A 27,601-nucleotide genomic window follows, 5' to 3' on the forward strand; every position below is an offset into this window, starting at 1 on the left:
AAAGTTCGCGACCCCCCACAGGTTTTCCGACTAATTGTAAGACAGGATTATAGGACCTGGTAGAGTGTCTTAAACAGGCTTCATCTCCGTGTACACCGAAATACTGGTTTAATGAAATATAGCATGCTTATAATCTCTGTAGTCATTATTTTGGTATTTGCAGAGTACCACTTTGCTTTATTGTCCCTGATTTGCCACCCATTATGAGATGAGCTCTCCACCAAAACAGCACACCAAAACCACACAGTGTTGTTTGTTGCTCTCCACCAAAACAACACCAAAACAAAACAGCTTTTAATGAGCTTGTGTGTGGGTTTCTTTAAAAGTCCTGTTATCTTCTCTACTTTCTGTTTGTTTTGCAGTTTTATTGCATCATGTTGCATGTGACTATCATGTCATACCCAGTAAGCAAACACCAAATGTAGGGAAGAGCAAGGCAACTGAGAAGCCAGCAGGCTGTTAGATGATCTCGTCATTTGTGCATTTGTGTGTGTACTCACTGGTATAAATTCGGGTGTAGTTAGCAGAGAGTACATCTCCATGACTTCATTGCTCCCAGGTGCATTATGTGTTACCAAAACTGCTCACAGATCAGCAGGTAGAGTAATGTAGCATGTGCTGGCTGAAACTCAGATGGAGCCAGGAAGGAACAAAATGGTGATCTGTGGCCGTGCTGGAGACCTCTGGATATTAGGAAGTTACACTTCTTCTGGGAAGGTCTTTGAAGAAGGGTCTCAGAGCGGTCATTTCTACCAGCCACAATAAACCATACTTTACTGGTCTACAACCAAATATTCCCTGGTTTAAAATAGCAGGTACATTTCTTCCTCTAAGGTCTTCTGTTGCAAAAGCATGGAACATTTTGGTTTGCCAGATGAAAGAGGCACATATTCTGCTTGGGGAACTGCCTTTCTCCTAGTCTTGTTGCATGCTCTTGGCTATTGATGTAGTTTAGTGATAACTCTACTCCAGTCAGGAGTTACACCTCTGTAAAATTGGCATGGCATTAAAATCATGTCTATACATGTAAGAAAGTGTATGTATCTGAATGGGAATCCAAGACCCAGTATTTCCTTTGTGTGAATATAAAGATACTTCATTCTCTGTATGGCTTAATTCCTGTCATCCTTATTGAACCTAAACCGAATTAAGCCAATAGAAAGTTTGCTTGAGAAGAGAAAAAGTGTGGTAGAATTTGAACTACAACAGACACTTATTTTCTAGTTTGTGACTTCTAAATTAGAAAATGGAGTTTGTGTATCACAGGTTGTTTGTATACAGATTAGATTGTTTTCCCTGACACATGATTGCTATTTTTTCTTTCTTTTTCCTAACTTATCTTTATGGCTTCTGTTACTCTTAGGTAAATTACAGTTTCATCTGTTAGAAGAACTGAACTAGTTCTGAAATAGTTTCAGACACACAATATAAAGGCAATAAATAATATTGCAAACCTGACTTAAAAGCAACAGTATTCCAGTAAACTGAAAGTTGCTGCATCTCCTGGGAAGCTGAGTTAGTGCTGGGCTCTACTTTGTTCGCTTAATTTCTGTAAAACTGGAAGTCATATGTATAATGCTTATGTTTGAAATTTTGCACAGTTACATTCGTTAGTAGAAATGCACGTCTTATAAAATCACTGTTGTCAAAGAATAAGATTTTATTGCAGTGATGGATGTAAGAGGTCAACCTTGCAGTTGAACTAGGTGATCATTTTAGGTCCCTTCCAACTGAACTATTCTAGTCTAGTCTAGTCTAGTCCAGTCTATTCTGTTCTATTCTATGCTATGCTATGCTATTCTACTCTACTTTATTCTTCCTACCTTTCTACCTGGAGTAAATTCATCCTTTTGTGGTGATTAACCTGAGTGACTATACAAGTGAATACTAGGAGGAAAAGGTTTTGCCCACCTTTTGATAATACCTATCGTTTTCCATGTGATGGAATTTATTCTGATGAATGCAGGATTGGGACCAGTCCATAAATGTGCAGTTGGTTTCTCCAAGAATAATCCTTTGCCTGTGTAATCACAACTAGCAGAAATAATCTGGATGTAGTTTGTCTGGTTGGCCTCATCTCATTACCAGCTGTAAAGCTATCGGTGCTCTGCTTAGCTCAGTTGGTAGGACTCTGTGCTTAATACTTCTGTTTAATATACAGTTAAATTGTATTATTTACAGATCATTAAGTATACGTGTTAGAGGGGAAAGGCTTGTACACATTCTCTCCCAGTCTAGCATGCTGTTTTTGTTGCAGCTGTGTACGCCTCATTACCTCTACCATTTACCTCTTATTTTTCTGTATGCTGATGTCATATGTAAAGCCTGTTCATAAGCAACTCCCACAGAACATACGGTGGGTAGCCAGTTAGCCAGCCAGGCATGCATTCGTGTCTGGTGCACGTATGCATGGTTTCATAACTGTCTGCCAGGATTTCTGGGTTGCAGTCCCAGCAAAGGAGGAGACAGTACAAAAAGATCTAGACAAGTGCTCTCCTGCCTGAATCAGATCAGTGAGATATTTTTCCTTTATTCTCCACCGAGGTGGGAGATCCTGACCCCAGTTAGACTGGCTCAAATGCCTGATAGCACTGCGCCCACACTGCTCCCTCTGAAACTCTGCTGAGTCTCGTTAGCTTTCGATGCCTCTGTTGGGTAGTTCAGTGGTGGCAGTGAAGCTCTCACAACCATCAAGCAGCATTTCCTGGGCTGTCAGGTCTCCTTTCTGCAGACAGCCACTGCCTAGCAAGTCTTTGCATCTCTGCATGTTGCTGTGTGAAGGACCTGATAACTTACTAGGAAATACGTGCAGCTTGTGGCTGCCAAAATATGGTCAGCTCACACAGAGGCTGTGTAAAGTAAAGGTTACCTGCGCTTTTTTTAAGTGATCACAAAATATTTTATGGAAAAGGCAAATGTGAGAAGTCAGTTGTTTTAATGATTATCTAATGTCTGTCTATTCTTATCCTTGCTGAAGTGACAAGTAATGATAGTGATGCAGTTACCTGTATTATCTTTCTTCATGACTTCTGGTAAATTTTAATAACTAAAAAGCATAATCCATAGTTCAAGAAGAATTTGCTATGTACAGTGCAGAAAACACAGATATTTTCTGCGAGGACCCTCTTACCATCTAAACTGTCTGTTCCCAGCCCAGAGTCCTTCACCGCGCGGTTCAGCGGTCCAGGGAGAGGCAGAAGCAGATTCTGCACATGAAAAAAAAGTTATGTTTGTGCATGTGTCTTTTTTTTTTTTTAGGTGCTAAATTGCATTTTAAAAGAAAGCCTAAAAATACACTTAGGATGCTAATTTCAGGAGCATTGCAGCCAGTCATAAGCAGAGTGTGCCAGAAAAGCCCGACCTGGATGCATTTTGTCTGCTCTGCCAGTTATTTGGTGGCCAGTAGGGCAAATATGGGACTGTATTATTTATAAAAGGGAAAAGTTTGATCTAAAACCAATTCAGTTATTAAAATGTTGTCCACACCAAAAAAGTTCAGAGCTGTTGTCCTGGAAGAATCATGGATAAAAGTCAGTTTGCAGTGGGAGAGCTGAGCTTTGCCTGCTTGGTTTGTTTAGTCACTTATAAGTGACTAAATTAAGGTCTTCACTTTGTTTTAAATTACGTGTGTATCACTTGGACAGCGTCTCCCATCTCCAGGCTGACACTTGCATCGTCTGTACAGTATGAACATTAACACCACTTCAGATTTCATTGTGGTGAATCAGGGGGTGGTAAAGACCTAAGTTGCTGTGTGTAGCAAGAAAAAAAATAAATGAAGTCAATGTGCCAGTTGTGTCTTTTTAGGCTCTGAGGAGTTAGGAAGTGGAAGCTATGGCCATCAGTATATCACGGACACAGTGACTGGTGATGATGATGGATTTGATATTGATGACTCAGACTACGACATTTACATAGAGGAGGTAAATTTCAAGATTTCACTTTGGCATTTCTTTTTTCTTTATAGTTTTGATATTTTAAAGTGTCCGTTCTTGTCAGGAAGTTTAGTATCTGATATTGTGTGCTTAGATGTAATGATGTGGTTGTCTCTTTTTCTTTGGTGAGGATGAGTTGCCTTGGATCTGTATCTTAGAAGGTATTAATTTCATTTCCATAGCTTTAGGTTTTACCTAACATTTCCACTTTAGGTTTTACCGAGTTTTTGTTTCTGTATTTTCTTTCAGCTCAGACCGCTTCCTGCTATTAAAGGAGGCAACAGAAAATTTCTGGTTGAAACTAAGGTCCCACCAGGGTCTAGTTCCAGGCTCCTGTCACGGGTCCTTACAACAACTTCTGAGCCCACTACTTCCACTCCCACCACCACACGACCTTCAACTACACCGAGGGCAACTACAGCTCGGGCAGCAAGGCGGGGCAGCATGTCTTCTGCCGCACGCTTCTTTGATCTTTCCTGCGATGAGACCATCTGTTCTGCAGACAGCTTTTGCATCAACGACTATGACCGTGGTGGCTCACGCTGCCACTGCAACTTGGGAAAAGGAGGAGAGACATGTACAGAAGGTAGGTTTCTGTGTGCCCACTGCTGCTGGCTTCTCTTTGCCTGGGGCAAGGAGTGGCTGTGCAATGAACTGACCAAAGTGCACTTCGGGAATAGCCAGCTGGGCTTAATGGACCCCTAAGGACAGCAACACAACAGATTCTACATCCCAGTTCAGACATCAGCCCCTTTGCTTCTCTTTCCTCAGCTGGGCATGAAGAAGTCATTCTTTAATAAAGCTGAATGCAGATCCCATGTGAAAGTGCACAGGGGAGGTTAATTCTCCTCCCGCCACCTAGGAGTGGGTTGGTGATGGGGACAGGTGTGTTGGTAGGCACCCAGGCCTGGCAGAGTCCAGCCATAGCATCCACATCCTCCAGCAAGGACATTCAACCCCTCTTTGACCGTTACCTTTTGCCTGCAGCTGAAGCCCTGAATCACCCGCATTCCCAGTGTGGTCCATTGGATGATGCTGATCCTGCAGCAGGGATGTGAGACAGAGCCCTCACAGTAAAACCATCTCCAGAGGAGGCTTTTCCCCATGGTCTGCAGGGCAGAAATTCTGGAGTTGTGGGGCAAGGGAGGAACAATACTCCTTCCCAGTTCAGAAAGTATGACCTGAAGCTTGGGTCAATGTGAGGAGGTGGTGTTGTCTCCGTCAGGACTTGCCATCAGGACTTGCCACTTATCTTCTCACCTCCCGGCAGGGTACCTGAGCCAGAGAAAGGGCTTGCTGAGCTGAAGGAGGCCATCAGCTTCTCCCTCCCTTGCCACTCTCCTGTCCTCTCTGCAGACCTAACCTTGCCCTGGCACTGGGTCTGACACTGAGCTGATCACCTGGTGGGCCAGTCAACTTGCTTTCCCCACCACGGGAGCAATTTTTCTTCTGGTTTGGTGGCCAAGGGCTCAGGTGACTGCCAGAGCTTGTGCAAACAAGGTGTCCCATTGCTTGTAGTGGTGCTGTCCTACCAGCTAAGAGCGAGCTGATCTGTCACTCTGCATGCTGATCTGACCTGCCAAGGCCCTGCCGCACAGCAGAGCATCAGGGACACACATTTCTTCTGAAGGCTAGTGTTAGGCATTCATGATGCAGTGTTGTGCACTGGGGATACAGACACCAAGGGTGTTTGATCTTCCCCTCCGGGTGCTGGAGTAAAGAAAGCTCATTCTGAAAACAGTCTGTTGTGACTCAGTCACATGGAACAGCTGCAGATGTGATTTTTGGCCTTGATCAAGTGTGAAAAGTCAAAGATTTATTTGAACTGACAGCTGTATACAACTTGTAGAGCAGGTTCGCAAACATCAGGCCAAACCCACTATTTTTAACAAGGCAGCACACTATTCCTTGGTAAGCAGTAGCATCATGTACCAATATTCCCTTGTTCTGAATTTCTTCACAGCAGTCAATATTATTAAACAATATATTAATCTGAATGAAAACAGTCTTTTCTTTGCCATCAGCAGCTGCATGGAGCTCTGGTCCAGTCAGCTCTGTTTGTGATCAGGGCATGAGTTAACTGCCGTCTGCTGTGGTTGCATTCAGGTTTATAGCATCCGTTCTCTTCACCACAGCCTAAAATGTATGTCTTGCAAACAAAAAAGCTGAGATCTGTATCCAGATCCAAATATTCAAGAAAAACCTAGTCAGTATTTAAATAGCAAAAATCCTTCCTTCCTGATTAGACTTAGATCCACTGCAAAAATAAGAATTCAGGCCTGAAATTGTGTCTGTCCTCAGAGCTTCTTAGGAAAATGAGCTGCAAAGGTAGCAGTAAGACATCCCTCTGGTTTTCTTTTCCTGTGCTGAAGCCAGGGTGCATAAGACTACAGGGGGTGAGGATTGATAATGCCGGCTGACAAGAGCAATGTGAAGGACCACCATTGCAGACAGTGATGGAGAGATGCTTTGCAGGGACTCTCTTCTCCCCATTGCTCCGTTTAGCTTCTGCCTTGAGCTGGCCTGAGGGAAATGTTGGAAGAAGCTGGGCTCTTATCAGCCATCCAAGGATTCTCCAGATGCTGGATGCAGCAGCTATGGAGCAGCAGTGACTAATGCGGTGTAGAGTCTGGCTGCATTGCCAGCATATGTTTTTATTGTCCCACAAAACAGAAAATTACTTTGTTGTCTTTGTGTTCAATGAATTCTCAGAAGAAGATAAATATAAAGTTGATGGTTTCTGTCTTCTGTAACAAGGACGAAAATCTGGAGAGGGTTCCACTGAAGTCAGTGATTAAACTGTTGAGCAGTATTTGGCCCCGCATACCCTGTTTCTTTCCAAGTCCACCAGGTCCTTGGGAATAAAGGAATTAGTTATGAAAGGTGGTGGGAGGACATAGTTAACTGATTGTTGGCTGCTGCTGACTAATGGTTGTCTCTGGAGGAGCTCTGCCTGGTGTTATCTAGTGCTAAATGTGTATATCCATTTTTATATGAAAGAAAACTTGCTTCTGTCTTTGTTTTTCAGATATTATTATCCAGTATCCTCAGTTCTCTGGCTACTCATACATCACCTTTGAACCACTTAAAAACTCCTATCAGACATTTCAAATTACCCTTGAATTCAGGGTAAGTTTAAGCAATTCCAAGCTCACATAGGAGCTTTAAATCTTATTTGCTTATTTTGATGCTTTGTACAGTGGAACAAAAACTTAGCTTCAGTATAGCTTATAATTCAATTTATAAGATATACTTATAAATTGAGCCTATGCATAATCTTCATCTCTAAAGATCTGGCTTCACCTTCAGTGAATGCAGATGAAGTTGGTAAACTGAGCTTAAGTATTTACACCCATTGTTGGTAGGCAACGCATGACAGGATCCCTGGAACTAGCAGTACTGATGTTGCAGACCAGTAACAACATATGTTGGCAAGGTTAGAGCTCTGTGAATAAGCTACAGGCTGAAGTATACCTGGAATTTTTTGTGAATTACAGTTTGGAAGTGGCTTGAAGTATCTCTGCATATAAGGAACTGTGATCTTGTACTGACTAGGGTACTGCCCTGTATTCAGAGTTACTTTCTAACCCTGCAAGATTTATTTTCCACCCCTGAAGTTTGGGGCACTAGCTACCAATACATGCAAGATACTGGACTACTTAAACTACATGTCTGAAGTTATGGGGTACATCCCACAGTGACTTGTGTTAATGCAGTCTGTGTATTATGGACAGAACTGGTAGGGATGCCTATAGGGAGGGTGGCCGAGCTCTCGGATGCGTCCCTGCTCCCACGAGAGGCAGACTTGCCAGCCTCACAGCCTAGGAGTGAGACTGTCACCAGAGGAGCAGCAGTCTGTGGCCTCACGCAGTGAACTAACACTTCTCTGGCGATTTGTCAGTGTAAAATGCAGGATGGCTGCGAAAAGCCGCTGTGTCAGCTGCCGTGCACATATGGAGGAATCCTGCCTGCACAGGTTGTTCGGCTTGAAAAGTGTCAGGATCACTGAAGGTGTGAAGCAGGGTGTGTGTATTCATGTGCAGTAAGATATGTGTCTACACTAAACAGGCTTCCTAGGACATCCTTGTTAGACTTTGTGCTCAGAGGTCCCATATGGGACACGTCTGACAGTCTGTAATGCTTTCAGGCTTGTTTTTAAGTATGGTAGTATCATACTGTAAATAGATGTTCTTAAACCCCTTAAACATTAAAGCAATGTTTTTCTGGATTCTTCAAATGCAGTATTCAAAACTGATCAGCAATTTCTGATCCTGCAAGTTAAAAACCCCATTTGAAAAATGCTGTCCCTTATCTGGAGAAAAATCCCCCAATGCTGCTTGCTTTTATCTGTTACTCTGAGGCTTGGACTTTGATTTTTTATGTTGATGCAATGATTGCAGGCAGAATCAGAAGATGGTTTGCTGCTATACTGTGGAGAAAATGAACACGGCCGTGGTGATTTTATATCTCTGGCAATCATCCGGCGTAGCCTCCAGTTCAGGTAAAACCTCCACCCTACACCAGGTGTAAAGAGAAGCGGCGATTGCTGCCTCCTGGTACTGCTATATTTGATAAATATCTGCTGTGTCTTCGACTCCTTCCCCATGCAGTGCACGAAAAGGACCGTATTCTTCAACATTTTTTTCTCTTAGCCTTCTTTAGTGTGTGGACATGTGCCCTGCTGAATTCAGTTTTCTTCAAGGCATTAGTCTGGGGTTCATTGCTATGTTATCAGGAATGCCAGTGAGCCACGGTATTTGTTAAGATTATGGTGTATTGAGCTGTACATAGTCAATGCTTTTTTTCTTCACAGCAAAAGGGCCTGCAAATAATGTAGCAAAATCATAACTTTAATTCCAGCAAAGGGCCTGGAACTTCATCCTGTATCCCTTGTTTAGATAAGATTTGCAGGTATTTTAATTGAAGACGGAGGGAGTTTCTTGCAGTCCCATAGATATGAAGCATGTGAAAGAGTATCTCAAGGATCTCCTTACTTGGGAGGGTGAGTCCTCTGAAAGTGGGGACTAACAAAGTGGGTGATGTGCCCTAGTTCTGTTCCTGTTCACCTGCACTGAACAGCAGTCAGAAAATGCTCCACATCCAGCTCCACAGAGGTGCTCCTGGAGGTCTCTTTCTTAATCAGTACGGAGCTTCATATAGAATCACAGAGTTATTGATACAGTGCTGCCTTTTACCAGGGAGCTAGAGAAATTCCCAAGAGAAATTACTGTGATAGCAGGAACTCAGATTGTAATACCCTCCATCCTGAAACAGTTTCAGCTGTTGGCAAGCTTTGCAATGCACTTGGTGTGGCCAGAGAATGCAAAATCTTCTCCATGGGAGAAAGACAGATAATGAAGTTTGAGACTTAGAACAGATCATATGTGGACCTGCTGTCTAATTTTCCTGTGGTCTGCTAATATGCAATGTGAAACAGAGAGGTTCCCAGGAGTGAAGGGAGTATTTTGAATCTAAAAATTACTTTCAGTTATTTGGTTACTGTAAGATTGTCACCTTGCCCTGTCTGTCTCATGCTCCCAGGTTCAACTGTGGCACTGGAGTTGCAGTCATAACGAGTGAAAACAAAATCAAGCTGGGGAACTGGCACAGCATCACACTGTTCAGAGACGGGGTGAATGGCTGGCTCAGGATGGACAACGATGCTCCAGTGACAGGAAGGTCTCAGGTAGGTAACCCTGCACCTGCAGCTCAACCTTGGGCTCGCTCGAGGTTATGATAACATTGTTTCTTGCCAGAAGAAGTCTGATCAGATTTTAAAAGTACATTTTTATTTATCAGTGTTGGGACATTTAAGTGAACCAAGATCAGTGTACAGATTACTCTTCCACATATGTATTCTAGAAATCACAGAGATAAATATCCCAGCGCTGAATCCCATCAGTTTCCCTGTTGTCCTCCATACTTGCTGTGCTGCCCTTCTCCTACACTTCAATAGTCTCAGGTACAGGCTGCTGTTAACAGTTTGGCAGGTTTTACAGCTACTGTCCCTGATTGCTTTGTTTTTCAAGCCTCAGGGAGCTGCTCTGCTTCCTCAGCCACAAAAATTAGGTATGCGTGTATATATGTTTAAATATAATGTGCATATAGCCACACAACATTTGTATACAGAATTGTAATGACATGTATGCCATGGACATAGATTTAAGTACAGTAATGGAGACAGACATTGTGTCTTCACTTATGTTAACACCAACAATTTCGTATGAGGCTGCCAAGAAAAAATATAACAGAGGAAGATGTCTGGACTTGCTCATCAGTTGCCAGGCCAGAAAACAGAAGTGAAGTCACTGAAACAAGAAGGCAGTTGGAAATTATTTCAGATGTCTTTCCTTTTCCCTTTGATAGCCATTATTAGCCTGCTATCCCTAGCCCAGCAAAAAAAGTGGCTTCAACATCTTGTTACTTTACACTTTCATTTGCAGACACACTGAAAAAAATGCTGTGCATTGAGTTCTCCTCAGCTGGAAATGACAGAGGAAAGGGTTTCAGTATCTGTCAGGTGTTGATACATGTTACCAATGCTATGAGGGTGTGCAAAAGGGCAAATGTGAATCAGGAAGGGTATGTCCAGTAGAGACCAACGCCATTGTACAGCACTTCGGTAAGATGGCATCAGGCTATGCAGGACTATGGTCACCCAGAGCCGAGAAAGATGAAGTTGAAGAAGAAAAGGTGCAACAAAGGGCTAGTAGGAGGGTTATGGTTCACACAGTCTATTACAAGAAGAGTTTAATGGTGGACACACGCTTTTCTAGCTGTAGCTGCAGCAGAAAAAGGTTAATTGCTCTAGGTGGTGCTCTCCACCAGAACTTGCTGCTTCTCTAGTATTGTTGCTCCAGTGTCCTACCCAGCCGTTCCAAGGTAGAATGACCTGAATTATTGTCAGCAGAGTGGCAGTGTTTTCTGACCTCGTTCATTTTGACTTGACACAGAGAAGAGAACCTTGACAGACAGAGCCGGGCAGGAGCATCAAAGGCGACAGGAGATGGCAGCGGGTTGGAGGCAGGCTGGAGAGCTGTATGCCCACAGCCCTGGCATGTGCCCATCATGAAACCCTGTGGAAATCTGAACTCTTTTTAGCTACAGGCTCTACCTGAATTATTTTTCCCAGCTGAACTTGGTATCTGTTTGACATGTTTCTACAGTGCACTGTGCAGCAAACACCTGTAGACTCAATAAACTTGGCTTATTTAGCCTGGCAAAATATAGGCTGTAGGGATATAATTTATTATTATAAACACTATGGAGGCAGGGAAGGAGTGAAAAATCCAGAAAGATTTTAGGCTAAAGGTCAGTGCTGTCAGAAGGACACATTGGTAAAAACTGGCCATGAAAAAGTGTAGGAATTTTGAGTGTTTTCTTCTAAAGGGCAGCAATGTTTTAAAACAGCCTCTGAGCGCGAGGCAAAAGACATATATTCTGATAGATCGATGGAAGGGATTATGACTTCATTGCCCACAATAGCATTAAGTTTGATTCAGTGGTCCAAAAATGGTCTGTTTTGTTTTTTTTCTTGATCCTGCCTGTGCACTATAGCAGTGCTAGTAAACTTGTACGTGTATAATACTATAGGCAGGTTAACACCAAAAAAAAAAAAAAAAAGAAAAAAAAGATGGGGAGTAAATTTAGTGCTGGAAAAGTGAGCTGAACCATACTGAAGTTGTAATTTTATTGGATTTTTGCCTTGTCTTTGTTTTTGCTGGTTTTTCGTTGGGTTGGCTTTTTTTGTCATTTCATTATTGTTAACACTAAGCACTTGCTGGGTTCTGTCCAGAGGGCACTATCACATTGGTCTGTGTCCCTCAGCACTTAGAGTTTAGAAGACAAACAATTCTGACAAAGTAAATTAAAGTATTGCAGCAAAAGATCGATCACAGTCCCTTCTTGGGACATAGTGATTTTTAAGTTTTTGATTGTGCTTTTAATAGTCTATATTATCGCGATGGATGCGGGTGCAAAAAGTAACATTTAAAGAGTGATTGAAGGAATGAGTAATGGAAAGGAGTTACCAATGAGCAACTTCCATATCCTCTGATACAATTCTTTGTAGAGAAAAAAATCGGTACGTACCCAGTGTGGCTTAGTTAGTTATCCTGTGTTATGTCTGTTCTACATGATGTCATGCTCTGTTTTCCCTTTAGGGCCAGTATAGTAAAATCACATTCCAGACTCCTTTCTACGTTGGTGGTGCCCCCAGCGTGTACTGGCTGGTCAGAGCCACAGGCACCAACCGTGGTTTTCAGGGCTGCGTTCAGTCACTCAGCATCAACGGGAAGATAATTGATATGAGGCCCTGGCCATTAGGGAAAGCTCTCAGTGGTGCTGATGTCGGTAAGTGTAATGGTATGGGGTCTTTAATCAGCGGTAAACCAGGGGTTACTGGCTGTTGAAAAAAATTGAGCAATAGTCCAGGTCTGAGTGGTGGAGGGTGCTGTCTCTATTTTTGGCATGGTATTTCTCTGTGCCTTTGCACATTGGTTTTGCTGGGTCTATAGTAGGAGGGTTTATCACACTGTGCAAGTAGACGTCACTGTTTAGTATACCAAAACCCCCTGTGGACACGGTTATCCTGCACAATGCATAGTAAAATCAGTACCTATGGGCAAACAGGAAACTCAGTATTGGAGATTTAGTTACATCTGCACCAGTATTTCTACCAGCACAGGATGCCTCTTCATGCTCCTGACTGACAGTCACATCGTCAGGAAATCAATAGTGTGTACACTGTGTTTGTATTTAAAACCCAACAAAACGAGTTTTGCCTAAAGGCATCATTGCACTTGTCCAAAGCAATGCAGGGATATTTCAAACCTACAGCAGTGCTGTGGCCATTACAAAGGACTTCTCCCCATTAAACCCCATTACTGCTGAGGCAAATAGGCTTTCCTGGTTACCATCATTGTTTTCATTTCCAGAGTCACAGTATGTTTTAAAAAACACCATGGAATAAATTCTTTCAATAGCTTTATGAAGTGGTATTATAATATTATCTCCCCTTCACAGATTAAAAGATGGAGAAGTAGGGAAGTTGATAAACTGATCCTGTCTTACTTATTCATCAATATTTCACCCACATAATGGGCACTTGGAAAAATAGACAGGGCAACAAAATCCTTGCTTTAATGACCCCCCAAGTCTAAACAGTCTAAGAGTAAGAGTAAACCGAAGTCACAAAGCAAGTGGTAAAGGGCAGGAAATAGATCTCGTATCACTGAACTCTGCATGCCATGCTTCAGCCACAAAGTCATCTTTCTTCTCTTCTGTAGCTGTGCATTTGGCAACCCAAGAAGGAAGTGATTAATTAGAAACGTCTTAACAATTGCTCTGTATTCTCTAGAAACCATGACCACACTTTTGTGCAATATAGGGGGAGAACAGAGTGGCCCAAGAAGCAGATGTTGAAAAGACTTTGGAATCAGAAAGTAATTTCACGATAGAGTGAGAATCTATGGAATTTAGATAGACAGATGAAAGTCCTGCTGAAGTTCTCTTGAGTTCTAATCTCTGTTGCCTTTTGGGTTGCAGCTAGCTGCATTCCCATCCATGAATGCTCCACATACTACTGCATTAGCAATCAACATCAATGAAAATAAAGGCTGCGTTCTGCTATGTGTGACTCACAACTGATAGAGCCTTACTGTCCTTATGTGACTGCACACACTTATATGAAACTCTGCAAGGGGAGACTTGCTAACAATATGCCGTATAAGTTAAGCTTAAAATAAATAAATTGCAAGTGAACTTTACTAGGGCTTAGGGCTGGTGTTTGCTAGCCAGTCTTCTGTTTCTTTTCTATTGGCATAGTGTATAAATCATCCTGATTTATACAGGTACATGGACCACAGAATTGAGGGTGGGGAGGAGAGGGCTCCATCCCACCCCTACGCCATCTCTGCTGGCTATATCTTAGCTCACCAAACTGTGAGATAAGGGGCTGACAGGGGAGACAGTGCTCGTGGTTTGGAGCAGGCATGACAGGACCTTGGACTCCCGCTGGTCTTCATCTACCCTTCTTCATCTACCACTGCAGCCAAGCAGATGCAGCTGTCAGGCCTGTGGTTTGCCTTTTTGGTGTAGTCACCTGTGCTGGCCCAAAGGCAGTCACTGACACTGTGAGAGCAGCCTGGCCATTACAGTGCAGCCCAGAAGGGGAAAAGGTGGCTCAATGGGCACTGTGAGCACCCCTGCTCCCATGGCGGGGCATGGGGCAGCTGTCTGGATGGCTAATTGTCCGCTTCCAAGTGGAAGGAGAATTTGTTCCCTTCTAGGAGGCTTGTACATTTTGTTTATGCTCCTTGTGTTAGCCCTGGAGCTGTGTGTTGTGGCTGCTGTACACAGACCTTCCCTCTCTACAATGATAAATTGTAGATGTAGAAGTCTCCTAGTAGGAAATTTGTAGATGTAACAAGTCGGGTCTGGCAGGGAGTACCAGGTGACCCAAGAGTACTGCTTTTGTCCTGAGTCAGTGAGAAAGGTTATTTTCCACCGTGGACAGCAGAGTGATCAGGGTGAATCAGCACATCAACCATTTACATCTGCATACTTCTCTGTGCTTTTCTTTCTGGCAGTGGGATGGGAATTCAGACTGTAAAGCTGGTGCTGTACTAACACGAGTACCTTACTGAAGATTTGCAGAGTCCTGGTCTGGAAACCTTCTTTACAGTCAAAGTGCTGTATTTAAACAAAACAAGAAGGACATACTCCCTTCCTGCAGTAGTTCTGCAAGACCTCTCTCAGTTATCTCAGATAACAAAACTCCAGTGTTTACTGTCAGAGCTACCTCACAAGACTTGTGTCATCCCAGAGGGAGTATTTCAATGTGCCTCAAAATAAATGTGTAATTGTTTATTATAAACATTTAGCCCCTGCAAAGGATGTGCTTGCACTTCTATAGCACACATGTTTAATTTGGCCTTTCTGAATGTATAAGATCAGTTTGTTTCTATCAACGAGGGGAGAATTATTTAATCAGAAACCAAAACAAAGGAGAAATTAAACAGAATCAACAAGAACTTCCAGTATATGTACATATGACCATTGCATAATCGACTATATAGATAGCAGTTTTAAAAATGAAATAAGTAAATTATTTGTTCAAACAATTTCAGCTTAATTCAAAAAAGAAGAAATCATCTCCTTGTTATTTTAGTTGATGTGCCAGTGTGGTAGAAATGCTTCTTAAAGAGGCCATATGCAGATGATGTAGATCCCTTTTAGTGTAGACAAGAGGACTGACAACCTCATTTTAGTTAATAAGATTAGTTGAAGGTGATTAATACTTTCCATGCTTACTATGACGTGTATTTACAAAGAAGCACTTAAGGTAATTGAAATTGAGTAAGTCACAGTGCTTGTAAACAACCTACAGATATTTCTGTTTTATGGGAAAATACAGATACGAACAAGAGCAGAAGAACAGTAATCAAGGGAGTGATTGAGAGGTACAACTGTCATGCTTTGTAAGTAAGGGCTAATTTTTACTATTTTTAAGGCCTCTTGCTGGTCTGGTACTAAAAACAAGTGCTAAAAATCAAGTTGCCTTGTTTAAATTGCACACTATGTAACAAACTGGGAAAGAATCTAGGCAGGAGAGCAAATTGTATTGGTTAGTAGGAATGATCAACAGCCAAATAAATCTTGTTTGGCAAATTTCTCTGCTAAATCAGTGTTCTGGCTCTCTGTTTAGGTGAGTGTAGCAGTGGCATCTGTGATGAGGCGTCCTGCATCAACAGTGGTACCTGTACTGCAAGCAAAGCAGATTCATACATTTGCCTTTGCCCTCTTGGATTTAAAGGACATCATTGTGAAGAAGGTGAGAGGATGCTGGGCTGCTTATATTTCTTTGTATGTGTTATTTAGTGATCAATGTCTTTTCCACAGTGAGGTCTTATGCTATTACATGGACAGAAGAGAGTACTTGTTACTTCATCTTTTTTAAAATTACATAGTGAAACCCTCCCCCACCATTCACTTTGGGGCTACATCCAGCTCCTACACAGCCAGTGATTCTCAAGCCTCTTTGCTTATTAAAACTAAGGATAATTAAGCATCTCAAGCTTACTTTTCAGGAGTTAAAATAATGTACCACTCCACAGGTGCACATTAACTCTAAAAAAATCCCCACTTTCTCCTAAAACCAGTGTCAGTTGTATATTCTGAAAGGTAAAGGACTCAATACCAATTTCTTGCTGAAATTGCAGATACAAACAAATAGTCAAATTCATGCAGCATCATATTCTATGCTGCAGAACTTTTCATGCCACCTCCCACTGTGTGCATGCTTGCTACTTTGGAAAACACTGTGCTGAATCATTGAAGAAAAGGAGCACAAGGCTTTATAATACAAGTACATCCCTGGAAAAGGAAGGGATTGAGGAGTGAAACAGTGCTGGCTAGGAAAAAAAAATATTTGGAAAATTAAATTTTTAGGTTGTTTTTCTTAGCATTAGCTCTGAGTACTTTACAAAGGGAACTGACACTGGTTGGTAGGAGTCAATCCCTTACCTTTGAGCCTCAAATTACCTGCTTGTGTATTCTGGATTTCCAGCACTCACCTTGGCCATACCTCAGTTCAACGAGTCCTTAAGGTCATTTGCTAGCACACCCTGGCCCTTGGAACCACAGAATTACCTTTCCTTCATGGAGTTTGAGATGACGTTTCGTCCAGATTTAGAGACTGGTGTCCTTTTGTACAGCTACGACACAGACAGCAAGGATTTCCTCTCCATTAACTTGGTGGCTGGTTACGTGGAGTTCAGGTTTGACTGTGGCTCAGGAACGGCTGTTATCAGGTAAATGGCGTTGCTGGTGTTTCTTTCCCAACAGTGCCGCAGTGCTGATCCAGGGGAGGAATGGGCTGGAAAGAGTAATATATAGCCTATAATGAGGTATGGCAGCCTGTCAGCCTCTAGCGCCTACTTCTTCTAAGGAAGCACAGAAACACTAGAGCTCTATTCAAGGGGACAGGATTTTCTTCCTACATAAGTATATGTTTCAAAACTTTATTATCAACATTACCATGTTGTGACACCATCTTGCTGCAGTGTTACTTTTGTTTCTGTATGTTATTGCAGAAATTCCCTTCTTGCCTCCATGACATTGTACCCTAGCTAGTTAAGGGATCTATACATACTTTACGCATATACTTTCTAGCCACGGGGTTGCACAATATTGGCACTTCAGTGAGCATCCTCCTCCCTGGTCTCCAGTGCCAGGCAGTGAAGTATGGGGCTGTGGGTGTCACAAGAAGATACACCTCCACTTCCCCCCTTTCCACATAGTGCTGTTTTGGGGGGCATCTGAGGCTCATACCCAATTTATGTAACTTAAGCAGTCTAAAAGATAAATACATGGTTTATTTATCGTGACATGGAAGTCAGCCAGGCTTCCAGGCAAAGACAGACTTCTGAGAATGATTCATCACTTCCTAAAATTAATGTCTAGGATAGGAGCAACAAAATGCCTTAAAAAATGCACATTCTCTCAGTGTAACTGAGTGCCCAGTCTCTGGACTCTTCTGAAAAGGCGATGGGACGAAGGTAGGCACTCAGTACTTGGATGTCATCCAAGAGGCTGCCAGTTTGACCAGGCTGACCTAGTATTTAGAAATAATTTCTATAAAGCTTATGCAAAATGTGCACACTGCCTGCAGGTCTTGTATACTGTATGTTTCCGGTGGATGGACATGAGGGATTTTGGCTTTACTGCGATTAGGAGAAATGTACTGATTTTCCACTGAATTTGGACTCAAGCAAACAAATCCATTCAGACAACAAAGTGAGAGATGAAATTTCAAGGGAGCAAATGCAAAATAATGCACAATCCTAACAATGCACAGCTGTGGCAATACAGTTACTGTTGTCAGATAGAGAAAGATCCTGGAGTCACCATGGACGGTTCTGTGAAAGCAATAGCTAACTGCTTAGAGACAAATATAGAAATGTAAACACAATGTGGAGAATTATTAGGAGTGGAATAAGCAACAATGCCTCTGCAAAAACCCACAATGCACTTCATCTTGAAAAACTGCTGCCATTCTGGTCACTTCATTTCCAAAGAGATTAGCAAAATTAAAAAAAAAAATATATAAAATAGTGGTGTTGATATCCGGAGGAGGGAAAGAAACAGTTTCCACAAATACAGCAGGACCCTTCAACCTGGAAAAGAAAGAGTTTGGTGCAGCCATGATTGTGATTAGATTGTGAATAGCATGGAGATAAATAAGGTATTTTTATTCTGTATTTTTTCAATTAAAAAATTAGAATTAGAATGAATTAGAATCAGAATGCATTAGAATTAGAGTTAGAGTTAGAATTAGAATTAATTAAAATTAGAATGAATTAGAATTAGAATTAGAATTAGAATTAGAATTATTAAAATTAAAATTAAAATTAAAATTAAAATTAAAATTAAAATTAAAATTAAAATTAAAATTAGAAGGAGCCCAGTTAAACTGTAAACCAAAAAAAGTAACTAACAAAGAAAATAAGACTTCTTTTTTTTTCAGACAGCACATAAATAAGTTGTGGAAATTAATTGTCACAGCGTGTTACAGATGCCAGAACTATAAATAGGCTAAAAAATACCCAACAACCATTAGACAAATTTGAAGAAAGCTCTGCTGCGGGAGATCAAACAGGGTTGTACGGATGCAGTCTCTGACTCAGGAAATGGCTAAGTGACAGGTTGCCAGAAGCTGGGAGGATATGTCAAGGGAAGAATCACTTCATACTCGCCCTGTTCTTTTCTCTTGCTGAAAAGCAGCAGAAATAGCTTATGTCAGAGACCTTTGCTCCAACCCCAAATGGCCCTTCTTACAACAGCCTTCAGACTTTTTCTGCTTACAGCCATCTAATTCCTATTATTACCGGCAAGTGTAAGGTATGAAAGTAGACATAAAATTTTTCCCCCAAAGAATATTGTAGCTTTTCAAAACACCTTGGACTAAAGTTTAACCAAGATGTAGGCTTGTAAAATGTAAAAGCATGTGGCTGGGAGTGGAAACTGCCCCTTTCAACTGGAAAGCAGAATAGCGAGCAGGACGCCAGCTAGCACCTGGGTCATGTGCAGTGGGAAAAAAAAAAAGTGAGGTGGGATAGCTGGGTAACAGGGGAGACTCATGACACTGGCAGTTTTCCCTGAAGGTTGTCAGGATGTCCTGTTCAGGCCCTTTTGCTAGATAATCTGGGCATCTCACACCCTGTCATCAGCTCTGTCAGTGATTAAATCAGATAAATAAATTTCCAGGGTTGTGTGCCTGCTTGGGCAATATCCACTGAAAAGTCTGCCTTGATCTTCACCATACCGCTTCACATCTACCCTTTGTCCTAAAAAGGGATATAACTCTGGTCATCCTGACTATCTCTTCCATAGGACAGGCTGTTAAATATTATAATATTATCAGAACACAATTATAATGTCTTTATAACTAAGGATAAGGCAAGCTCATTTGTGTATGGCAGCAGCAGCAGTAGGAAAGCTGACGCTGATGAAGCATGGGTTTTGCCTGAAGTGACCTGGGGTGGAAGCAGTGTGGTGTGTGCAGGGGGCTCAGGAGGGAGCAGGGATGCCAAGCCAATGGACTGATGCAGAACCTGAGCTATTTAGCAAGTTGTCTCAGAGGAGAATTTGTTTTCCACTGGGATTTCCATTGACCAGGCATTTGCAGGATCAAGATCATCATGATTTAGTGTAGTTTTTAAGGTTCAGTTTATGCAGAGAGGTAATCCTTAATGTCACAGCACATGAAAGGCCAGAAGTGTTCAAGAGGCTGCAGAAAGTGTTACCAAACTCATGCTGGTTTCAAAAAGCCTGTGAATCCAAGAAATAGTTTGCAACTCTAGAGTGATGACTGCAAAGCTTAATCATCCCTAACTGTAATTAAATCTAGCAGAGCATGATGATGACCTAATCAGCAGAGGAGATAAAATGAATGCATTGCCACTTACTAGGTAGCCAAGCCTATCTGGTTCTGTTCTATGTATATATTGACTTCTTAAGGTGATAAAATTCTGTTGCCTGTTGATTTACCCAAGACAGTTAAACCCTAAATGCTACTGCATATGAAAAAGGACAAGTGAATGGCGTCACTCGATGATATTTTTAATGGAAATTTTCTGAAAAAAAACATCGAAGTAGTATTGCCAACATTGTCCAAACAGATGAAAATGGGCTTTGAGAAAATTTGGAGGAGCAAAATAGATACAACAAAAAGATTTCAAAGCTCAGGTTGATTGCTCAGAAAAAAAGAAAAAAAAAAAATTGTTATTTTCACATCTTCAAGATTATATACCTTTTTTAATCAACATTTGAATCACTATTGACTCACTATTTCAAATCACATTTTTTTCAGTTCTTTCAATCTGAAATGTTTCTTTTTTGCATTTTTAAATGTAAGTAGCCTGAAAATACAAAACATTATTTCCCCCAAAACTACTTTGTATTTTTTCATTGAAAGACAGAACATCTTCAAGTGTCCTAGATAACATGGTTTCTGATTTTTCCAGCTTGACCAGTGAATCAAACACAAGTTTTTGTTGCTCCTGGAGGAAAGACTGCAAGATAACATTTAGATGTAAAATCTAGATATAAAACCAATGTAGTAAATTTGAAAACAAGATACAAAGTTCTGTAGAACATGCAAAGGGGAATGTGGTTTTGACCTTTATACTGGCTGCTATTCATATTAGTCCTGAACTAATAAAGATTATAAGAACAGTTTTGAAATGCTTCCTTTGAGACTGGTGAATACTTTGCATAACTGAGGATTATTGTTCCGACCTAATATCTCATCATATCGTTAGGATCATATTTTAGTTACTTCTCCTTAACGTACACCTGCCAGGCTGTGCGCCTGTGTCCGTGTGTGTAGAAGTCACTGTAACAGGCTGCATAAACAGAGCTGATAAGCCAACACAAGGTAGTTCTGTTTTAAAAAAGGATGAAGAATGTGGGTCTAGACTGACCATTAAGTGGGAAGCTTTATCTCCAGGCTTACATCATATACAGCTAAGAAAAAAATTTGTCTTTATGCATTATAAATGACTGAGCAGAATAATTAGTTCATAGGTATATTAAATGCATGCTGATTATAGGAATGTTTCACTTATAAATAAAAGTAGAGTGCTTGTTATTTGCTGTAGGAACATGGTCTTATTTTCCTTTGCTGATAGGGCTCAGAAGTTATGTTGCTTCCTTATAAGGAAAGAAACACAATGATTTGTTTTTATTTTTTATTTAAAAAATCATCCCAGAGGACCTGACTTTTTAACATGACATTAATATTTGAAAATACTAGAAAAGCAAAAGTGTAAAATACTTGAAAGTTTTCTTCCCCTTAAAACAGGAGTGAAGAACCTGTCAGTCTGGGTCAGTGGCATGAACTGCGAGTGTCTCGCACAGCGAAGAATGGCATCCTGCAAGTGGACAAACAAAAGCCAGTGGAAGGGATGGCAGAGGTGAGCGTATGACATGGCTTGTCATGAATACGGTTGTTGGACTATAAAATGATTGCATAGTAAACTACACAGGCTTCTGGCAAAAAAAGTTCTTATAGGCTCAAAAAAGTATACATGTTAGGGCAACATTTTCTTAAGCCCAAAACTGGAATTTTTCACATGAAGTCTTCCCTCTGAGGACAGGGATCCTTGTAAAGGCAGATGAAATCTCAGCCTTATCCGCTCTTGCCATGTAACGACTCACTTTTTTGTGTTTGGTTCATACATGCTCTTGAGGTTCTTTTCTTGGTACTTAGTGGTTGTCGCTAGGTCTGTTGAACAATGTGTGCACTATGAAATGCATCATCTGGAGAAGGAGGATACTGAAAATTACGTGCACAAAGTCCTGTTTTTACCTCTCTCTGAATATTGTGCTGGAAAGGTGAGCCAAAAGACAATTGTTTCTTTGTCTTTTCCTTGCAAAAGTTGTTATCAGGACAGAGTAAGGGCTGGAATACTCAGGCAGTTGATGACTTGCATTTTTTTCTTCCTTCACCAAAAGGTCATAGTGAATAAAATTTGTAATAAGGTGAAATTTTGCTTGTACTGAGCAGTGTATTCACTCTAAACACTCAAATGCATACACAGAGGTACTTTCTTACCCCAAGAATCTGAGGCTAGAACTGCTTAGAAAATATCTTTTATTCTTTACTATTGGGGAATGTGGCCAGAAAACCAGACTCCAGATCCTGTTAGCAGATGAATCTGCAGTTTTTTCTGTAAACTGGGAAACTATTTAAAGCTTAGACTTCCCTTGAAAAATATAAACAAATTGCAATTCCAGTTGTCTGTCAAGGAACAAATTGAGCAGGGAAACATTCAAACACAGCAGTCGAGATTTTAGATAGATGGGTCAAGATGAAGACTCCTTTTTTTTTTTCTCTAAGTGCTACAGTGCAGCTGCAGAAGGAGCTGCCAGCAAAGAAATCACAGGTGCTTCTACAGGACTGGAATTACAGTTATCCTGTCCTTAGCTGTTAAACATCTTTCAGTTCACTCCAAGACCCTGACTAGTCCCATCATGTATCCTGAGCAACTGCTTCTGGTAACTAATGCAAACTTAATGTTTCCTTCATTTAGCCCTGTAACTTGCTATGGATTATCTTTTTACATGTTGGTAACATTAAATGAGTCTCTGTTGCATGGACTTTGCTCTGATTTTAACTTTATGAACCTAATTCTTGTTCTAGATTTATTTCATTATACCTCAAGTCATTGCAAATAGAGCTAGATATGCAGTCAGAAATGACAATGAGTCAGTCTCCTTTCTTCCTTCAGTATTCCAGTTTTGAAATACTTCAGATTTTTCAGTTAATTTTGATTACGATAAAGCATGGTCACTAGAAAGTGTCCTACAGTGGCTTTCTGAAGAGAATTGTACAAAGAAATGCAATTAACGGAAGTAAAGAGGCATTAAAGTAAGCTATAGCATCTAATGTTGGCTAATCTGAAGTTACAGGCATGGTTCTAGCTACTCGAATAAAATGTTATTCTTATGTTTATTGCAGGGGGCTTTCACACAGATTAAGTGCAGCTCGGAAATATTTATTGGCGGAGTCCCTAGTTATGATGCTGTGAAGAAGAACTCTGGGATCCTCAAACCCTTCAGTGGGAGCATCCAGAAGGTATTTGCCCAGAGAAACACGTGGGAGGCATCCAGAGTACACTTTAGGTGGAAACATATCCTTATAGCACTTGCAATGGAAGTATTCAAAATACTCCCAAGATTTCACCTCAGGAGCCCACCACAAAGGGCTTAAACACATATTTCACAGTGAGAAGTCATTCTAACTTTAATAGGCAGTAAGTATTACTACTGCCAGTCTCCCTATTGATTTCCCTCCTGTATGAATAAGTGAGCAGAAGCCATATGGGATTGAGTTCAGGATGGTGCAAGATTAGAGTCCTCAGAGTGCCCTGTGGCATCGTATATAAATAAATGAACAGAAGAAATGCTTCAATACTTAAATGTATGCAGACCGGGGCAGCTAAATGTCTGATTTAACAAATACAGTTATGAGCAAAAAAGAATCATAGATTCCTAGACTCACAGAATGGTTTGGGTTGGAAGGGACCTTAAAGATCCTATAGTTCCAACCCCCTTCCATGGGCAGGGACACCTTCTACTAGACCAGGTTGCTCAAAGCCCCATCCAACCTCCATCCAGCCTGGCCTTCAACACTTCCAGGGATGGGGCATCCACAACTTCTCTGGGCAACCTGTTCCAGTGCCTCACCACCCTCACAGTAAAGCATTTCTTCCTAATATCTAATCTAAACCTACCCTCTTTCTGTTTAAAGCCATTCTCCCTTGTCCTACTGCTACATACCCTTGCAAAAAGACCCTCTCCATCTTTCCTGTAGGGCCCCCTTTAGGTACCAGAAGGCTGCAATAAGGTCTGCCCAGAGCCTTCTCTTCTCCAGGCTGAACAACCCCAACTCTTTCAGCCTGTCTTCATAGGACAGGTGCTCCAGCCAGACACTGATGAACTTCATGGCCCTCCTCTGGATCTGCTCCAACAGGTCCATGTCCTTCTTATGTTGGGGGGCCCAGAGCTGAATGCAGTGCTCCAGGTGGGGTCCCACCAGAGCGGAGCAGAGGGGCACAGTCACCTCCCTCGCCCTGCTGGCCACGCTGCTTTTGGTGCAGCCCAGGGTACGGTCGGCTTTCTGGGCTGCAGGTGCACATTGCTGGTTCATATCCAGCTTTTCATCCGTCAATAACCCCAAGTCCTTCTACTGTGGGCTGCTCTCAATCTATCCTCTGCCCAGCCTGTATTTGTGCTTGGGATTGCCCTGACCCACGTGCAGGACGTTGCACTTGGCCTTGTTGAACTTCATGAGGTTCACAAATTAAAGTGGATTCCAGTTCAGCTAGTGTATTCTTGTACCACACAGCAGCTGCACACCTCACTGCCTTCCCCTCTTACGTTTTTACATGGGGCACATGAATGGAGGAGGTATTTTCCTTTGTTGGCAGACATTAGGGATGATGTTCCAGTGCGGTCAGCTGTTCATGGATGCAGCTCTCTTCTGGGTAAGAAATCTGTAAATCCATAGTAAGTCCTAAAAACTAATCAAAAGTTCAAACTGGACTTACATCCCTAGGCATACTTGGATAAAACTGCAAGGTTGGTCCTGAATCCTCAGAGTTTTAAATTATAGAGTTATTGCATCATATTTACTTAAATAAAAAGCTCTAACAGTGCATCTCATAACAATTGATCAAGGGCAGGAAGGTAATTGCAGTTCAGTGTAAGTGGTCTCATCACTTGGTCCAGCATTTTTCACTCTTTGTTAGCTGTCTAGCAGAAAACATGAAGTTCAAGATAATTGTGGGAGTTTGTAATAGTGATGGGAACAGGTCAGTCACACGGGCATCATCGGAAAGGTGGTCTTGACTAAATACAGTGCATTTTGGGAGGGCAAGATAGGGACCCTAGAAGCAATTGACATAGCTCACACTTACAAGGTGAGTAGCTGTACCCTAGAGTACAGAGGCACTGGTAAGGACTGGGAAATGCTGGGTGTGAGCCCACCCTTCTGTGCTGTAGTTAGGAAGGAAAGAGGGTGGATTTGCCTTCCCAGAGGCCTGACTGGGCTGTCAAGGAAGAGTGTTGCCTGCCTTTCGGGCACTGGGAAGCTATTAATTGACTGCTGTGTATACACATAGTAGGATTTTGGAGAATTGTATAGAAATAAAGCTACAAACATCGCCAGGTACTGGAAAACATGTTGTGTATAGAAGGACCTAAGACCTCAATCCGTGTAGTTACTCAGATAAGGGTAAGAAGTGACCGCTGTAGTCTGCTAGTTCCTACGTGAGGGTGAGATTTCTTGGAGTACCTGAGTCTGAAATGATGCAGAAAAGGGCACGATGAGAAGCTGAATATAAGTTTAATCCCAGGAATGAGACATATGTTTAAGAGTAGCGTCTTGTTAACCTCTGGTTAGCCAGAAGTTAGAAGGAAGCTGAAAAGGCAGTGGAGGCTTCACTGACCCATTTTTATAACAGGACTGGATGTTTTCCTGCTGTTGTTTAGAGCTGTTTCAAACAGAGTATGCACGATGCACACCCTTCCCCCAGTAGGACTCCCTAAGATGCATCAATTGAGTTATGTAGGAGCCAGAGTAACTATTACCATTCTCACTTCAGGCCCTAAAATCTGTTTGTGAAAATGGACTTCTTGTTTCAAGGTCACTGGCATCAGAAGCTGTACCCACATGTAACCTCTCTGCCAAGTTATCAGCTGAGGTTATAAAAATGTCAGGTTATATTGGAGAACTTAGGCTGCTGACACATTGGAAAAATCCCAGCGTTTAACAGTTCTCTTCAGTTTATATGCACATGGTTTTGTGAGGTAATTAGTTATGTTTTTCATCCATCTTAACTGTAGCTTCTTTCCGGCAAGATGAGGTACTAGAAAGCAATAGACAATGTGAAAAACAAGCTGTTCTACTTAGTATTTCTGTTGTCAACATGTCTTCTGGGGGGTTTCCTGATCTCAGGAACACTCTTTCTCAGCAGTGTTCATCTAATTTTACTGTTCTAGCTCACAGCTCAGCTACAAAGCATTGCACCAGCATTCAGATACAGAACTGGTGAATCCCACACAGCTTCACCCCACATGGGGGTTGCCTAAGGCTGTTTAACAAAACACAAAAGAAATTAATCTCCAGTGGGTCAGGGTGAGCAACAGAATGAGTTGGACCTCTGAGACTGGAAAACACACATTACAATAAACAGTTTTTTAGCCAAGTTTTGAGGGTTGTTTCTCTGAAGTCTTTTAGATGGGTCTTCTGACAAGCAGTACAACACTGGGAATTTGACAGTTTTTAGCATATGTTTTCCTCCCCTCCCCCTGTTTTTTTTTAACACATAGATTATCTTGAATGACTGGACAATCGATGTGAAACAGGATTTCACTTTTGGAATCAACCTAGCAAATGCTGCCCACCCCTGTGTGAGCTCACCATGTGCAAATGGGGGCACCTGCGTTCCCAAGAAGGACAACTATGAATGTGACTGTCCCCTGGGCTTTGATGGGCAACATTGCCAAAAAGGTAATGATGGCTGCATTTCAATCCAGAGATCTGGAGTTGATCATAAAAATAAGTGAGATTTAGCACCTACAGCTGTGGTTTTGCACATCCCTTAAAATAGAAACACTGGAGGCCAGAGCTCCCTTTGCATCCGTGCACATTCCATTTACCCAGGGATGAATTCCTTCTGTTACTTAGGAACATGGTAACTGTTATTCCAGCACAGAGCTGTGATCCATAGATAGCAGCCTGGTATCTGGTTGCTTGTGGTGGCCAACACTGAACACTTCATACACATTTCTAATTATGCAGTGCTATACAAAGGGGGAATTCCTGCCAACATCCCCCAGCCAGTGATTATGTTACATCATGAAGCATGAGCATCGATAACCCTGGTAATTTTATCTTCCCTAGGGCTCACAACAAATGCTGTTCTCATATACAGAAAGGTCTAGTCCTTTTTTAGACACTGACTACTCTGATGGTAATTTCACCATCTGCACAGATCTTGCTGTAGTACGGCAATGGAGACCACCAAGGAGGGAAACCTGCCCAGATGCACATTATTCTTCTTTCCCCAGAGCCACTGTAATAGTACAAACCTTAGATTCAGGAAAGTGTTCAGATTGTGTGGTGTCAAAAAAAAATGTCCTTTGGGTTATTCCACTAGATGGAGATGTTTCCCTTCTATGAGACTTGAGCTTGAAAAATTTCTGAGGGAGGATTTTGTAATGTAACAGTGAGCTCAGTTCAAAATAGCTGACTGACATTATTGTCCTCACTCACTCCTTCATTTCTCACAGGCACAAACTTCAGAGTTGAAAGTAGTGGTTTTGGTTAAATCATGATGAATAGATTGAGCAAAAAGACAATATCTTAGAACAAAAACAATTTACTAAAATACAATGCAAGAAACCCCTTTGCTTACGTTGTTGTGGTCTAGCTAATAGCTCGAGCAACGTCATTTATCCTGGCTTCTTTGTAGGGAGGAGGGAGAATTGTGATATTGGCTTGCTAGGTATATGCAGGGTGCTAAGCTCCAGCCTTCAAGATAGTATCTGCAGCAGCAGCAGCAGCGAGGTCTCCAGGGGGAGTCAAGGCAAGTGAA

The 27,601-nt window shown here is 41.7% G+C and overlaps 1 protein-coding gene across 2 annotated transcripts in view; it reads left to right on the forward strand.

Annotated features, from left to right (window-relative positions):
* Positions 1-27,601, forward strand: part of EGFLAM (EGF like, fibronectin type III and laminin G domains) — a 78,581-nt gene that overhangs the window by 38,540 nt on the left and 12,440 nt on the right. For both annotated transcript variants that reach the window (XM_055699429.1, XM_055699431.1), the window contains exons 8-18: positions 3,808-3,923; positions 4,185-4,521; positions 6,964-7,064; positions 8,336-8,436; positions 9,477-9,621; positions 12,098-12,287; positions 15,643-15,768; positions 16,504-16,747; positions 21,301-21,412; positions 22,960-23,076; positions 26,334-26,514. In XM_055699429.1, the coding sequence (XP_055555404.1) occupies positions 3,808-3,923; positions 4,185-4,521; positions 6,964-7,064; positions 8,336-8,436; positions 9,477-9,621; positions 12,098-12,287; positions 15,643-15,768; positions 16,504-16,747; positions 21,301-21,412; positions 22,960-23,076; positions 26,334-26,514 (1,770 nt within the window). The remainder of the gene's footprint in view (positions 1-3,807; positions 3,924-4,184; positions 4,522-6,963; positions 7,065-8,335; positions 8,437-9,476; positions 9,622-12,097; positions 12,288-15,642; positions 15,769-16,503; positions 16,748-21,300; positions 21,413-22,959; positions 23,077-26,333; positions 26,515-27,601) is intronic.

The sequence above is a fragment of the Falco cherrug genome, chromosome Z (genome assembly GCF_023634085.1).
Source record: "Falco cherrug isolate bFalChe1 chromosome Z, bFalChe1.pri, whole genome shotgun sequence".
Taxonomy (NCBI): domain Eukaryota; kingdom Metazoa; phylum Chordata; class Aves; order Falconiformes; family Falconidae; genus Falco; species Falco cherrug.